Source organism: Alnus glutinosa, chromosome 10 (genome assembly GCF_958979055.1).
Source record: "Alnus glutinosa chromosome 10, dhAlnGlut1.1, whole genome shotgun sequence".
Taxonomy (NCBI): Eukaryota; Viridiplantae; Streptophyta; class Magnoliopsida; order Fagales; family Betulaceae; genus Alnus; species Alnus glutinosa.
Genome location: NC_084895.1, coordinates 28,504,600 through 28,520,624, shown reverse-complemented (window position 1 = coordinate 28,520,624; position 16,025 = coordinate 28,504,600). Strand labels below are relative to the sequence as shown.

At 36.3% G+C, this 16,025-nt stretch overlaps 2 protein-coding genes across 6 annotated transcripts; one reads left to right on the top strand and one right to left on the bottom strand.

The window, feature by feature from the left end:
* Positions 1 to 305: 305 nt before the first annotated feature.
* On the bottom strand, positions 306 to 6,804 carry LOC133879831 (protein EMSY-LIKE 3-like). Its single transcript, XM_062318603.1, has 10 exons — positions 6,455 to 6,804; positions 4,882 to 5,087; positions 4,679 to 4,788; positions 4,303 to 4,555; positions 3,939 to 4,157; positions 3,792 to 3,860; positions 1,469 to 1,711; positions 1,310 to 1,378; positions 1,135 to 1,198; positions 306 to 798 (listed from the first exon to the last, which is right to left on the bottom strand). The coding sequence occupies exons 1-10, from the start codon at positions 6,480 to 6,482 to the stop codon at positions 749 to 751; spliced, it is 1,311 nt and encodes a 436-aa protein (XP_062174587.1). The 5' UTR covers positions 6,483 to 6,804; the 3' UTR covers positions 306 to 748.
* A 2,497-nt stretch (positions 6,805 to 9,301) lies between these two features.
* On the top strand, positions 9,302 to 15,201 carry LOC133880436 (oxoglutarate-dependent flavonoid 7-O-demethylase 1-like). 5 transcript variants are annotated; one of them, XR_009902284.1, is made up of 6 exons: positions 9,302 to 9,584; positions 10,684 to 10,762; positions 12,009 to 12,263; positions 12,552 to 12,819; positions 14,253 to 14,657; positions 14,770 to 15,201. XR_009902284.1 is itself a non-coding variant. In XM_062319382.1 (4 exons), the coding sequence occupies exons 2-4, from the start codon at positions 12,187 to 12,189 to the stop codon at positions 14,490 to 14,492; spliced, it is 585 nt and encodes a 194-aa protein (XP_062175366.1). In that variant the 5' UTR covers positions 9,302 to 9,584; positions 12,009 to 12,186; the 3' UTR covers positions 14,493 to 14,712. The 5 variants fall into 5 exon arrangements, 1 of the variants encoding a protein (XP_062175366.1); XR_009902283.1 differs by having other exon boundaries at positions 10,684 to 10,772; XR_009902281.1 differs by lacking the exon at positions 10,684 to 10,762.
* The last annotated feature ends 824 nt before the right edge of the window (positions 15,202 to 16,025 follow it).

The window sequence follows — 16,025 nt, the reverse complement described above, 5'->3', positions numbered from 1 at the left end:
GCAAGCTGAATCTCGCTTCAGCCCTCTTGTTTTTATCATCTTGGGCCGACCCTATAGAATTTGCACTAAATGGATGTGATAAAGCCGAAATTACCGTGCCTTTTATAATTGTAATGAATACGTAGATAACGATGGATGAGAATCCCGGGCAGGAAATAAAAGAGGAAGAGGTTTTGGGGCTTGGGCAGCCTAGGTTGTCAGACCCACCTGCCCAGTACCCAGGGCACACAAGCCACCCACACACACCCCCCTCCCTCATTTATTCCCTACCCGAATTTCATGAAATTAAAAATTCAAACAGGAAATTTCAGGACAATGCTCTCTTACTGAAATTAAGGTTTCCTTCCACTGAATTGTATCAGAGAGAGAGAGAGAGGGCGGGGAGATGGGTTATGTAAGACTAACACAATTTTATACAAGATCACACGTTAATCGCTAATCAAATAATGTACACTACCATCAGCCTTTCCTAAGTGACCTCTTACAGTGAAGAAATAAATTATTTCCCAGCTACAATAATTCCCATCCTATATTAACTGCTATCCCACTAGTCCCAAGCCCACAATTATCCCCTGCGGGGAAAGATATTTTTTGAATGGCATTTACACTAGAAAGTAGCCTTAAAATCAGATGATTGATTTTAAAAGCTCAGCAGTCTGCCAGTCTGTCAATCTTACCACTCTCCCCAGCCTTCTATCACCCACGAGCATGTGCAATGTTGCTTTCCGTTGTTAAAACCAGTTCCTAATCATTCTCGGTCCATCGACTGCCCAAGCGAGAACTGGCGGCCACCCTCATCTATTTAAAGGAGAAAAAAGAGACAAAAGAACAAACATGAGTCGTTAAGGAAAGCAACTCAGATAATTGGCTTTTGATAAGAATGCGTTTCCTTTTTCTTTTTTTCTTTTTTCTTTTTTTTTCTTCAGTTGGGGTGTGGGAACTTCTTTCAATGTACAAAATCACCTAAATATTTGGATTCCATGCAAATATAACATTTGGTAGTATGCCATTCCATTCCCAAAGCTAAGCAATAAATGGACATGATTGATGAGATTTGACATCAAATGCTAACAAAGTGCACAGGCAATATCCAAGTAATGTCTTAAGAATAATGCAAGGTCAAACAAAAAGTACCGCTTTCGCCATCAGAAATCTCATTAAGCCTTGAAATTGCATCAATAAGTGCTTGTTCTTGCTCCTGCAATTAAAAGTTAACAAGCAGATTTAACAAAGAGCTGGAAATGCAACACAAGCTCGAGAAGAAACTCAGGAGAGGCACTAGGGATTTTGGTGGTTCTCCCTTCTTTACCTTCAACACTTTCTTGGCTTTCTCAATTTCAAGAGGATCTGGATGATTTGCACCAAAAACTCTCTCCACCTGCCCAAATTCACCAGAAAATATACAGATTTAAAAAAGCTAACTTTAAACTTGATGATTACATGTATGGATCAACCCGCTTTCACTTACCTCCTTGATTAGAGTATCTGTCTGAAGAATTTTTATATCATCAGGTGCCTTCTTTCCAATACCATTTTGTGACGGCAGAAAATCTTTTCTGGAATGACCCTTTGTAGCCCCTCTACCTCTTCCTACACCTGGAACACTATCACGGGCTACAGATCTATTCATCCCATGACCTGATCCACCATAACCCCCTCGATGGGAGATTCCTGGATCCTCCCCTACCCATTGAATATCCCCAGGAGAGATCTGCTTTAAGAATTATGAAATCAATAAAAGAAAAAGCAGAATGTGTATGCAACTAAAATATCATTTCTTTGGGAAAAAAAACCTTTACTCAAGAAGTTAGTCACAATGTTCTAGTTTCAACCTACAAAGGCAAAACGGAAGGCAACTCATACTTTTCTCAGTCAATTACAGTCAGACATAACCCTAGTTATACCATACAAAGGGCAACATCTTATGCATTCCAAGACTTATCTTTCCAGTGTATAATTTAATAGAGTATGATGTAAAAAGCAATGATCTGTTTTCAGTTACAGACAAGTCCCAAAGTGGATGAGGTAATCCATCTCAAGTCAGGAAGATGTGCAAAATCAAAACAAATAAATTGCAACTATAAAAGTGCAAGACTTGTGATTACTAAATAAGACATACAACACTATTGGCAGGAGCCAATGTACACAAGGAAATCAGTGAGAGCCACCACATCATCAAATAATCAAATCACAATAAAACCAGCGTTTTAAAAAGATTGCACGTCTATGTGTGTGAAAATTTCCTATTTTCTTTTATATTACACGGATAAGGTATCAAAATCAAAACTTAAGAACCACTAGACAGTAAGCATGAGCATCCTCTCTCTCAATATCCTGGACAGATGAGTTGTCTTATGATTTGGTGATGAAATCAACAGTGATTTTGCAATACAAGAATGAGCATTAGGGAGCTTTTTTTCTTTTTCTTTTTTGGCTGGTATTAAAGTTATAAATTCTGTTCTAGTAACCTTTCCAGTTTGTCTAATGGAATAGAAAATACCATAGCAGATAAATCCAGGCAAATTCGGATTTCCCAATATACATACATACACATACATATATCTTTGTGCATGTGGGTGGGTGCATGTGTGTGGATATGTGTCTTTTCCATATATAAGAAATATGAAGTTTTAGCAAAACAGACTATTAACACATTTTATCATTAAGAGTCGAGACATTATCACCCTCAAAAGGAAAAAGAAAAAACGCATAAGGAATTGAGGTCTAAAAGAAGAAAATTAGGTTCATTTTGCTTAGAGTATGATCTTTTAATAATTAGTGCCCAATATTTTACAGATAATACCATGCAGAACCGACTGAAATGCTAATACCAGCAGAAAGAGGCAAAACATCTCCAAATAATTGGAAAGAGCCAGCTTAGAAAGGAATATTGAGCAAGATGGAATAGGGAGGGCTTAATGTTCTAGTTTAGTTAATAGAGAGGAATATTTCGGCTGTTCTGACTGGAAAGGATCAGCTGGGTATTATTAGGAAGCCTTAAAATATATCCAAGGATTTACATAAAAAAGGGCTCAAAAATAATTTGCTGAAACTAGGAAGGCCCCCAATTAATTAAGAAAAATAATAGTAGGATGAAAAATTGTGTCACGGAATCATAAAAACGATCATTGACAATTGCCTTGTAAATTTAGCAGTTGATTCATGACGCTAAAAAGGAATTTCATATCTAGCAAAAGAAAATGAACTTCAAATAATGTAAAGAAGTGGAGAACTTTTGAAGTTAAAACAAAGCATAAATCCTAGAAAAGGAAGTGTAATAGTTAAAATAAGAAGTCGAAGAAGTAATAGTATGATTATGAAGTGGTTTGTTTGAAACTGGACCATACCTATAAAGCTGAAGCATATCCCATCACCGATTAAATGATGCTCAGCATCCAAAAAGCAAACCACTTAGGTCAGCCCAGTAATTAGCATACAATCTATCAACATTGTCAACCACTAATAAGATGCAGAAAGAAAGTGAGGAAAAGGAGCTCTCCCTACCACACCCAGTTCTACAGTATGCCCAAAAATGGACAGATCTGGATGGAGTTCCCAACCATTTTGTCTTTCAACTTACAAAGAACATCCAATCAACATGAGAGAAAATCTCTATCCTTTCCTCTCCTCTCTCATCCCTAACTAAGGATAGACTCTTTTTCTGTCTTCGCCTTCCCACAAAACTCAAAATCCTTGTGCTCGTGAGCTTAAAAGGAAAATACTAAATTGCAACTTATATGAGATTTAGGCTAGAAATTACTAAGGCCATGGGGTTAAAGCATCAGATATACCTCTGAGAGATTGACCCACTCCCATGTCTCATTAGCCAAGCCAATATCATAGACCAGAGCATGTCGCCCCTGACAAACATAAACAGAATTCAGCTAAACATATAACTGCAGTCTACATTTACATGCAATCAAGAGCCATATATACACCTCAGCTGGATTGTAGTCAGTTATGACAGCTTCGTAGAAGTTATTGTCATCAGGCCACCTAGTCCTCACTCTCCTCCCAATCAATGGATCCACTGTTGCTCCTTCAGGAGGCTGACTTGCAACAGCACCAGAAGGAACCCTATTAGCAACTTGACCTCTCCCACTTGGACCTGACAAAGGGTACTGCTTCACTGAAGATGCACCAGGCAACACCTGACCCTGTAAAACAAAATGGGTAGTAAGGAAACAAACCAATCAAATGAAAAACTTAAAAAATTCTAAGTCATTAGTCCAAATTTCACATAAATGAATTATTTGCGAGCTTTTCATGCGTATAACTCCAAATTTCATAATTTTAACTTACTGGTTTCTGCTTCTTGCCCTTGGTTCCTGGCATGGATCCTCGCTTTGCAGTGGATGAAGAAGGTTGGTGAGATGCAGCTATGGCTTGCTGATGAAATGGTGGAGATGGCCCACCATATGATTGTGAAGGCACTGACTGGGCTATTTTCTGTTTCTTGCGAGATGCAGAGACAGTGGGACTGGGTACAGGATCATGAACAGCTTGACTGGTACTGAGCATGCCAGATTGATGCCCACCGGCCTGTCTCCACTCCCTAGTGACATTACCCAATGCAGTGCCAATTAAAATACAAAAGAGAGAAAAGCTTGCTAAAATATAACGGATTGTACATCTCAAATAAACAGAGCTTGTTTCTTAAATCTTAAATCTATCAGACCTTATCCGTCGTATCACATCATCTGCATTAACCCGTCCTAGAAGCTCTCGGTGCTCCTCATTTGATAGTCTCAACTCTTTTCTAAGTTCTGTTATTAAACTTTCCTTCTCCTGAAGAAAAAAGATTTCATGTAGCAGTCATTTAAACCTGATCAAACAAATTTAAACACATTAGATTCCTGAAAACAATATGACCAAAAGTACCCAAGTAATGGCATCAGCTTGAGCTTTAAAGGCTCTTAGAACCGAACTGTATGCTTCTTGCTCAAGTTGGTGAATTTGGGTCTCCATATCAGTTTCACCATACATCCTTGGATATGGGACAGAACCCACAGCAGATCTTCCATTTCCAGCAACACGGCCTCTAGGTATTCTATTTTGATGTGATGGAGGAAGATCATCATCAGTTCCTGCAAATTTTTTTCAGAATGTGACACAAGATTTACTAAATTGAACACATCTCCACCGGAATAGCTTCTAGAAAACAGAAGCAGCCTGAGCGAGTTGAGAAGATGAAAGAACAAAATAGTAAACAGAAAGTACATCAAAAGTATTCTTAAGTAGGATTAAAGCAATTAAAACTTATGCAGTTCAACAAAAAGGTGCATGGCTCAGAGGAAAAGAAAACAGCCAAATGCAACTTAAGGCTTTTGCCCCTTAGCGTATTGAGCAAAAGCTTTGTCTCTCAGATTTACAATGCCAACATTCCACCAACTCCATTGGGGTTGTGGATTGAACCAAATGAGTTCATTTTCAAACAGCACACATCCCAATAGCCGAAGAAGAAAAAGGAAAAAGGAAAACAATGTGACGTTGCTCAAATGTAAGGACAGCAGCCAAAAGAATACATCATTTAATCATTTAAACTTCAGACTTATTAAGATGGCATCAATCAAGTTTTCTCACTTAGAAAGTTATCCACCATGAAGTTATCAAATTAGCCACCAACCATGCAAAGAATCTTCCTTTTAGGAGGAACAAGAGGTTTTCCCAAAACTCATGAGAGCAACAAACTGCCCCTAGCGTATAGATAAAAGTGGAATACAATGTTACAGTGAAGATACCATAATTCCAGCGGAGCTTTAGCAATGCTGAACTTTCAAAAATTTAACAATGTCTTTTAATTGTTTACGTGAATTGCAAATGTATTTCTATTTCGTACGTGCTAAGAGTGTTGCTTAACATACAGCATGGGAAAGCAGTATTGCTGCACTTCTTTTGGGCTTTCTTATTCCTAGTTGACTAAACTTCTTTAAAGCCAAACTAAAGCCTTTTCGTTATGAACCATGAATTGCATCAATCAAAATGCAATATCCTACTCCTTTAGTAGCATCAATTCTACAACAAAACTGTAAATGGGTTTAGTGCCTCGACAGTGAGAAAACCAGCATGAAAAAAACTAATCACGAGAACAAAAAAGAAACGTTTAAAACACAGAAGAGATAATGTCTTTCAGAGTTCTTCCAGACCCATTCAATAAAAGAAACTGATTTAAGCTCAAAAATCATACAAAGGCTCCAGATTTTTCTTAGCGAAACGAAACTAGTACCATTCATCACAAACAGCCAAAATCAAGAACCCCAGAAACCAAATTCTCATTCAACCCACCACGAATTACAGTCCCAAAACCCTAAAACCCAATTCTTTCCCCTCCAAGAAACCCAAAACACCAACATTAACGAAAATTGAAGCAAACCCAAACCCTAATTTCCCAAACAAAACACGCCCAGAAACCCAAAGCACCCAAAAAGCAAGCAGATTTAGAGCGAAAATTTACCACTGCTATCGTACGGCTCGTATTCCATAGGCAGTTTACCACCCAAACCACCAAACCCCCTCAAATTCCAAAGAAGCAAACCCAAAACCCTAAAAAATCCACAGCTAAATCGGAGACCGAACCACACCGAAGACTGCTCGATTCAGCTAAAACCGACACCGTAACACGACGCCGTTGCAACACGAATTTCCGCTTTGAGATACCGTTAAACCCCTGAATCAAACGGTGATTGCTGAAGATATAGAGAAAGAGCACTAAGAGAAGAGTTGGGGTTTGGAGTGTGTGTGAGTAAAAGGTTTTTGGAGTGCCACTTTTTTTTTTTCCGGGGGGTGTGGGGGGTGACGGATTTGAAATTGGTTTACAAAGTCGGAGTTTGATTCTAATTTAGGGTTTTATTTGAGTTCCGGCGTCTGTTGTTCGGGGTGAGATCCCGCTATTAAATTGCCCTAATTTACAAAAAAATTGGGCAGTCTATCAAAGTCCATAGAGGGGTGGTAGCGTACGTTTGTGCAATGAGTTTGGTTACGTCGAGATATGAATAAAAAAAATCATATAATTTAATCCATTTAATTAAACAAATCACGCATTTCAATTTTAATTCTATTAATTTAATGTTGAGTTCGTGAGTCGTGTAAAAAATTATCAACCTTATTTAGAGCAAATAAGCCTTGCAATTTTCTTTTATAAGTTGCCCAAATTTTTATAAAATCTGAACATCTTAATAACAGAAATTTCAATTCACTCATTTAATTAAACATGTCGGATTCATCAACTCTAGTCTGTTAATTTCGTGTTGAGTTCATAAGTTATGTAAAAAACTATCAACTTTGCTCAGGACAAATAGACTTTACAATCCCCTCTCATAGGCTACCTAAATGGCTAAATTCTATAAAATTCGAACATCTTAATAACATAGATTCCAGTCCGTTTGTTCAAATGCCGAGTCTTAATGTTTCCTATAAGAAACATTTGTAAGGAAAATGATTTTTTTTTTTGTGTTTAGAGTATAAATTTTGAGTGCTTGATTATGCTAATTTTTTTTTTTGAATTAAGCCTAATAAATATTCATAAAACATTGATAAACAGAGAAAATGATCGTGATAACAATGGTGGTAAATGGTAATGACTTAGAAAAATAGAAGAACGGGAGAAGAAAGTGGAGAGAGGGCTTAAATTTGATCTAAATATAACTCACGTTTTAATTATATATATATATATATATATATATAAAAGTCAATTTTTGTTTCTTTAATTTGGATATAGCTTTTTGTCGAGTACTAATTTTTAATTATACGGAACATGAAAAAAATGTAAACATAAATCCCTCTAACACAAGTATCATGTTCGGCCATTAAAATCTTCCGTTTGAAAATAATGACAGTTTGAAAGCTACTAAACCATACAAACAAAGACAATTATTCTGTCATGTCGAATTCCGAGAATGACTCTTAGGGGATTATTGTGCAAGTAAGATTTCTAAGTTCTCAATTTATAATATGTAATGTGTTTATTGAGACCCGAATTATCATTTTAGCTTTTCACTTGCGTTGAAAAGAATAAAGTAATGCTATAAATTGTATTTTTATTCGACAACTATCATGTAATGTTTACGTAACAATTTTAACTAATGTTTGAATTTTTTTATTTTTTTTAAAACAATGACAAATTTAAAAATTAGTTGAGACCGACTCATTAGTATTATATAAAAATACAATTTTTTTTTAAAAAAAAAAAAAAAAAAAAAAAAAAAAAAAAAAAAAAAAACCTTAAGAAAGAGACCCTAATGTTTGAAGCTTTTGTTGTATGCGAAGAATATGGACCCACGCGGCTATTTAAAAAGGGCATTGTCCAAACTGAGTAGGCTGGCTGATTGGTTTAGGCCGAAAACAAGCCATTGAGCCAAGTACTCATTGGGTGCAAACAAAGCAACAGAATATCCCACATTGACTTTGTCTTGCGCGTGGGCCATAAAGTTACATCAACAAAGAGAAGAAAGCTTTTAGAATGCTTTAGAAAATGAACTACGCAAACAAGGTGGATGGTTAGATAAAGCCACGCGCCATGTGATTACAAACATGCTAGGACTGTGATTGAACAAAACACAAGTTTACATTGGTCCATATCAATGATGTTATGTTTTTATTCCTTTTTTTTTGGTGGTTGTGCTAATTTGTTGTTGGATTTGGAAGATCGACGGAATTGCATGTAATTTGAGCAATCCCACAGAAAGGGAGCCTATCGCTCACTTGTCCTAAAAATTTAGGTATGTAGTCCCACATAAAGAGGCTTGCGACTCGCATGTACCGAACAGTTTGGGATATGAAGTTTGCCTATCTGGGACAATCAGGCCCATACCCCCTCTCTCGTTATGGATACTTGAATTGAATAGAATGCAAACAGCAAATGGTCAATCCCATCCTGAATTCGACCTTTATCTCCAATGTAATTAGGTCTAAAATGATATGGGTGGTTGGGATGTTAACCCATTTGTAATCATTGGGTTAGTTCAATGGGTGACGGATGTTAGGATTAGTTTTCTTTTTTAATTTGGGTATAAAGATGCCCAAGAACAACTAAATAAGAATTCATCTATATATAATTTTCATTTCTGTTCAACCATCTACATCAACCCGACTATCGGTTCGATATACATTAGAAAAGTACATTGCATCCAGCCAAGTGCAGGTTAATTTATGTGCAACTTGTCTTCTTCAATATATTCAAATTCAATTATTTACTTATTAATTTCAAGTGTGTGGCGTTGACTTAGACATCCATATATTTTAATTAATGATGTATTGTATATAAAGGGGTTTGGGGAGGAGTATGATCATCAGTATTGGGGTATTGGAGTTTATTTGGGAAATGGCTGTGGCACCAAAGAGCCTTGAATGGTCTGTACGTACCTGTTCCCAGTGTTCAAGAGCTAGTGATCCAAGGGCTACAAACTGTGCCACCTAGATACGTAAGAGATGACATGGACATCATCATCCACCGCTCCCTCCGATCCTTCTCTTCGTGTACCCTTGATAGATATGACCAAGCTGGTCAACCCCAGACTCCCAAGAACAAGAGATTCAAAGGCTTCAGTACTCTGCATGCATGCAAAGAATATTGGGGTGTCTTTCAGGTAATACAAGAACATTAGAAGCATGTTAATTTGTTCATTTGAGGTTTCTTATACTTCATAATTAAGCTAATGAATTCAAACTTTTTCTATCGATCAAAATTCCATTTTTCTTAACCTTTTTATGGTCAAAGTCACTTGTATCTTTAACTCTTAAATTTATAACCAATTTTAGAGAATATTAAGCACTAGATCGATCTCAAAAGATCTCTTCATTTGAAGTTCTCCACATAATTAAGCACGTACCTTCTTATTATAAGTATTATATATGGGATCGTCTGGTAAAACTTTTTAGCTAGATGATGTTTTTTTACCTTTTAATTATAATATGCATAACATAAGGATGTATGTTTTGTGAGTGGTTCGCGTTTTGAAGTTGTTTTTGCTTTTTAGCTAAAACACAAAAGCTCGTCATAAAAAGTGTTGCCAAACAGCTATTTTTCATTGTGATTTTAAACAGAATAATGCTACATATTATACCCTCATTTCACTAAGCTGATATGACAGAATCCATCGGCCATTAGATTATTATTATTATTATTTAACAAATATTGATCTAAGAGTTGATGAACACTGTCACCTAAACCAAGTGAGACGGAAGTATAGTATGTAGTATTAATTACTCTTTTAAACATCTAAAATTTAACCTAGCTTGATTCAGGTCATACGTACACTTGTTTGAATATGAACTCAACTGATTAATAGGTTTTAAAAGAACCTAATTTCCCATGAAAGTAAAGGCATCTTCGAGACTTCGATCATGTGAACAGCTTTGCACACACATATATTAATCTAAAAATAATAATATTTCTTAGTGCAATTAAGTTGACAAATTACAAAATATCTATATATATAGAGGGAAGAAAATCTTTGCGAAAATATGATTTATATATATAGAGAAGTCAAAAGTTTCTGTTCAGATATCTTAATTTGTTATAGGTGACCAATTCACCAATATATATATATAAAAGAAAGAAAAAAGAAAAAAGAAAAAAGAATTGTTATAGGTGCGTATTGCTATATAATATATTACGTACACTAGATGCATATATCAGATTTTATTATCATATGATACAATCTCATTTTTCTCTCTTTCACACAGCCGAGTTGATAGCTTTGAAATTTCCCTTGTCCCCCCACAATGAGGACAAGTGTGGTGCCCACCTGCTTAAGGCAATCCGGTAGGCCATGGTGCGAGGCGTACTTCCTTTATGCTAATAAGATTTAGGAATAATAATTTTTTACACTATTCTTATATTTGACACAAATTTAACATAAAATTATCATATTAAGTTCGAAAAGTTTAATTAGGTTGGATTATGATTAACCTATATAGTTTTATACTCATACCTCGATACGACTCAAATTCAACACAAAATTAATGAATTAGGATTTAGGGGTCGCACACGTTTAATTAATGGATCGAGTTAGGGTTGGTTTATATAGTTTTACTTGTACATACATTTGTCTCGACACGACACGACCCGAGCCTAACACGCGAACACGAATTGTCACTTTTATAATGGGCTCTCTTTGTGAAACTGCCCAAATTACGAACAATTCAGGCCAACAAATTTCAAGGGATTCCAATTTTTATAAAGCACCGTATAAATATGAGTATGGACGTACCAACATTTATTTGTTTATTTTCATTTAGAATATATTGACCTATGGCCATTGCTTTTCTTTCTTTTAAGGCTTAATTATATTATTGAACGGATACAGGGAGAAATTAAAGACTTGTGAATTGTGATTGGTATATAGGAAAAGTTTCGACAGCTTTTTTCAACACTCGTCTCAAAATTAACTGGCCGGTTTTAGATTGGATTAGTACTTGACTAATTGAAGAAAAATCAAAATCTTGTTTCCGAGTAATAATTGCAAACGACATGGAAAAACATGTTTCCATCATTTTGGAATTCATGATTAAAACGGTTTTCAAAAAGCTACTTTAATTCAAGTAGTCAACTCAAACATCAACGGATTCAAAAACAATATTATGGACCTGCCTCATTAGTATAGAAAATAGTTAAGATAAGCTCACTTTGTTTGTTAGATTCAGCCTGATTTAGCTTGAGCTAAACCAAAAATTAGGATTATCCATATCAATATTAAGCTTGGGCCCTCCTCGATCTTCCGATGAGAAATCATGGTTCCGTCCTTGATTACTTAGACATTTTCTGTGCAATAAACAAGAACACAGGATTTCGACACATATATGTTACACATTTTAGTTGGAAATGATTATCCTAATTCAATCCAAAAACATCAAATGTTTATGCTATATACGTGTATTAATAGATCAATTATATGTGATGATTTGTAAAGGGTTTAAAAAAAATCACATATTCTAATCATTAATGCTACATCAAACATGTCCCTATATATATATAGTTTAATTTGTTTATGCCTTAATTAATCTTGCAGATAATAAACCATGGAGTTCCTGATGAATCGCTAAGCAACATGAAAGAGCAAGTTCAAGCTAGGTTTTTTTGACCTTCCACTACAAGAGAAGAAACGCTGGGCGCAAAAACCTGGAAGTCTTGAAGGTTATGGCCAGGTGTTTGTAATTTCAGAGGAACAAAAGCTAGAGTGGAATGACATGATCTTCCTCAAAAGTATTCGTCCCCTTCAAGACAGAAATTTGAATTTCTGGCCAGAAAACCCCCCGGAATTCAGGTAAGTTATGATCACTGAGCAAGAAGTACTTTGACCAGTTGATGATCATATATATTCGTTTTAGAGCCTAATGGTAGCGTGATTGGAAGCAGGATTTCGACACATAAATGTTACGCATTGGCTTCAATTTATACTTCTCTTTTTTGTCAGAAACGTTCATAAATAGAATCATCATTTTAGAATGATAATATTTTCTTTTTTCTTTTTTCTTTTTTTCATTTGGAGAAAGTACTTGGAACAATATTTGTCTTTGCTGTATGATATTTTGTCAATTTGTGTGTGTATTAGGAAAGCATTGGAGACTTATTCTGAAGATATGACTAGGCTTGCGGTTTCTATTATAAGGTTCATAGCAATGGGACTTGGTCTAGAAGCTCAACAGTACGCTGAAAGTTACAGAGAAGGATTTTACGATATGAGGATAACTTGCTATCCTCCTTGTCCCGAACCTGAGAGAGTTTCTGGGCTTAGTCCACACACCGACATCAATGGGATAACTCTCTTACTTGATTGTGGCGACATGGCAGCACTGCAGGTTCTCAAAGATGGCCATTGGGTACGTTTTTGTTGAACCCATCAATGGTGCTTTAGTTGTAAACCTTGGCCATGTCGTGGAGGTACTGTATTTCTCCACATCTCCATATTTAAAGAAGTAAGAGTACGTGTTTACATTTGGCTTATGCTCCGTTTGTTTCGGTGTAAAATGATTTCGGCATTTTTTGATGTTTGGTAGGGACAGGGGCGAAGCCAGCTCCCCCAAGTTGGGGGGGCTAAATTGAAAAAAAAAAGTTTTGGAGGGGCCAAAATTAGAAAAAATAATAGAATTTGGGACAAAATTTTAATTTTTTTAATTTTTTTTTGTTTGGGAGAACCTTGGGGCTTGGGGGGGCCTGGCCCCCCCCCCCCCCCAGCCCAAAAGTGGCTCCGCCCCTGGTAGGGGCGAAAATAATAGTCAATCAGAAAATGATTTCTGTTTGACAAAAAATGTTTACTAAATTTCGAAAAATGATTTACGCTTTTTAAAAGTTTAACTCATTTTCCAAAGACACCAAGCGCATTCGACCCCTTTTAAATGACACAGTCGATCATCACCGAAATCTTGCTGATACTGAAATCTGACAACATCCGGTCAATGTAGCCGGAATCCGGCGACGGAATCTGGTCAGCCTAGATTCCGGCGATCAAACTGGACGTATTCCAACCATCTGGCCAGAACGGCCAGTTGGGAGGACAGATCTGGCCAGAATAGCCTAACCGGCCGGACGGATCTGGCCAGAAAATCCCGGCCAGAACGACCGGATTCTAGTGGTTCTGGCCAAATCCCAGCCAAATGGGCTGGAGTCCGGCCGTTCTGTGTCGGATTCCGGTAGTTTTGGCCGGAATCCGGCCAGTCCAGATTCTGACGAAACTGTCCGGATTCTGGCCTTATCTCGAATTCTGGCTATAGTAGCCGGAATCCGATAAAAGTGGTCAGAATCCTGTCGGTCAGTGACGAAATCTCATCACTGGTAATTTTTATATTATTTTACATTAATGTTTATATGTTTTGAATAAAAATTGATTTTTATAGATTAATATGATTGAATAAAAATATAAAAAATATTTGTGATTTTCCGTACACGTCAAACACCAAAAAATGCTTTCGGCGAAAAATATTTTCTAGAAAAATGACTTTCCTGAAACTATTTTTCGTCGAATCAAACAACAACATTGTGTTCCATTTTAGTGGTTGATATTTAAAATCTCAGTTCGATCTTTAAAGTTGTAGATTTTTAAAAACGTAGTCGCAGCACGGGTTGTAAATTTTTCCATGTTTCTCAAACTGTCATTCCTTACAAACACACTCCCAAACAAAATATTTTCCGTGATTTTATTTAGAAACATGTGTTTAGCTTGCGGAATCACAGGGGCCAAACGCACTAAAGGTTGCATTAGATAAGGTAGAAATGCATTGACATATATGCAAGGAAATACATGATATTAATGCAGATAATGAGCAATGGGATTTACAAAGCTGCAGATCACAGAGAAGTGGCGAACAAATCAAAGCAAAGGCTGTCAATAGCTACCTTCTGCAACCCCAACTCGTCCGTCGATATTGGACCAGCTGAGAAGCTCATCAAGTCAGGAAGCCCACCTCTATTCAGAACCCTTAAAAGTGAAGAGTATCTTCAGCGCTATTTCAATCGGAAGCTTGAGGATTCATTCATTGATAGCTTGAAAATCTAGTGTGACGCAGATTGGTTTACAAGCAGACCCCAGTCGGAGGAAAATAAAAATAAAAATCATATCTGTCCAACATCGATCAGAGATGGCGTCAAAGTTGTTTTGATTTAAGGCTCTATATAAACCTAATGACGATGGCCTTCCTTATCCGCCAACTATATATGTTGTGTACGCTATCAGTTTTCTATAAATAAAAGTACTCCAGTGAGAGTTTTTCTTCAAATTATTTTATTTTATTTTATTTTTTATAATTCTTTAACTTTTTTTTTTTTTTTTAAAGATTATGGAAGAGTAGTGGTTCTTGTGATTATTTTTGTCATTACGATCCATTATACCATGCATCATCTGTTGGTATCATAGCCCAATTACTTTCCTGCCATGGCGTGAACGTAAAGTGGGTGCAAAGAAGGAAATGCGCGCATATGTAAGCCTTGGGGTTGTGGACAGGTGTACGTACGTGAAGAAGCAACACGTGAGAAACAACTGACGATATGGTTGCAATGCATGGAGGAGTAGTTTGAGCGGATTGATGATCGATTTGAGCAATTTGAAGAACAAGTTGGTGCATAAATCAGAGCACTGTCCAAGCAAATTTGTCATAATGGGTTTTGCTAATTGTTGTCGCCATCAACCGAATTTGCGTTCTATGGATGAGGATGATGGTTTTATCAATAAAGATGTAACAAGTTTATTCAATTGTTACTGATTTCTAGGATTTCGATTACAGAATTGTACATGAAATTGGAATAGAAATGGAAAGAATAGATGAATTGATGTGAGAAATAGAAGAATAATGTACTTCTGTAAAAAATTGATAAATGAAAATTACAGAAATAGACTCTTCGAGATGTTCAGTCTCCAGAGTATTCGATGTGCTCAGCCTTCAGTTTATCACAATAAACAAATCATTAATCTCATATTATCTACAATTAGGCGAATGGCCTTTACATACACATAACTCAGACCAATTATTACTATGGGTAAATTAAGCCCAGCACACTAAACTACTAAGGTCAAAGCCCACTTATCTAATATACTCGTTACAAAAGAACGCGCAATTTCAACAGAAAAATGTAAGACTTGATGCACGAGGTCAGCTGCGCAACGCTTTGATTGTTGTTAAGAAACCTTAAATTCATTATCTCTAAAATACAGCGATCACAACCCTCAAAGTTTAGGTTTTGTTCAAGACCGTTAAATGTGAAGAGTATATACAATTGGAAGCTTGAAATTTCATTCATTGATAACTTGAAAATCTAGTGCCCGATGGGAAAGATCCTGTTCTTGTATAAAACTGTTTCAAATATATGAGGCATTCGATACATGCAATTTCAATTTAAATTTTATCTTTGAGGAATTTTAGAGAAAGAAAAGAACAATTATTGTAGCGGATTGGTGTTGTATGGTGAAGTGTTTATCGAACACCTTTTTTATTATAAATGTAGCAAAAGATTTACGAAGCTCGCTATTTAATTTGTACGGTGTGGATTGAGTTATGCTTTGAAGAATGAGAGGGTTTTTGAGGAGGTCAAACGG

What these genes read in the sequence shown, in the direction of transcription:
- LOC133879831 (XM_062318603.1), bottom strand. Translation starts at nt 6,482, where the DNA reads ATGGAATACGAGCCGTACGATAGCAGTG. An exon ending in AGGGCAAGAAGCAGAAACCA is followed by an intron (nt 4,158 to 4,302) that starts GTAAGTTAAAAT and finishes TTTGTTTTACAG; the next exon opens with GGTCAGGTGTTGCCTGGTGC. An exon ending in CAGATACTCTAATCAAGGAG is followed by an intron (nt 1,379 to 1,468) that starts GTAAGTGAAAGC and finishes GAATTTGGGCAG; the next exon opens with GTGGAGAGAGTTTTTGGTGC.
- LOC133880436 (XM_062319382.1), top strand. Translation starts at nt 12,187, where the DNA reads ATGATCTTCCTCAAAAGTATTCGTCCCCTTCAAGACAGAAATTTGAAT. An exon ending in GAAAACCCCCCGGAATTCAG is followed by an intron (nt 12,264 to 12,551) that starts GTAAGTTATGAT and finishes TGTGTGTATTAG; the next exon opens with GAAAGCATTGGAGACTTATT. An exon ending in TTCTCAAAGATGGCCATTGG is followed by an intron (nt 12,820 to 14,252) that starts GTACGTTTTTGT and finishes ATATTAATGCAG; the next exon opens with ATAATGAGCAATGGGATTTA.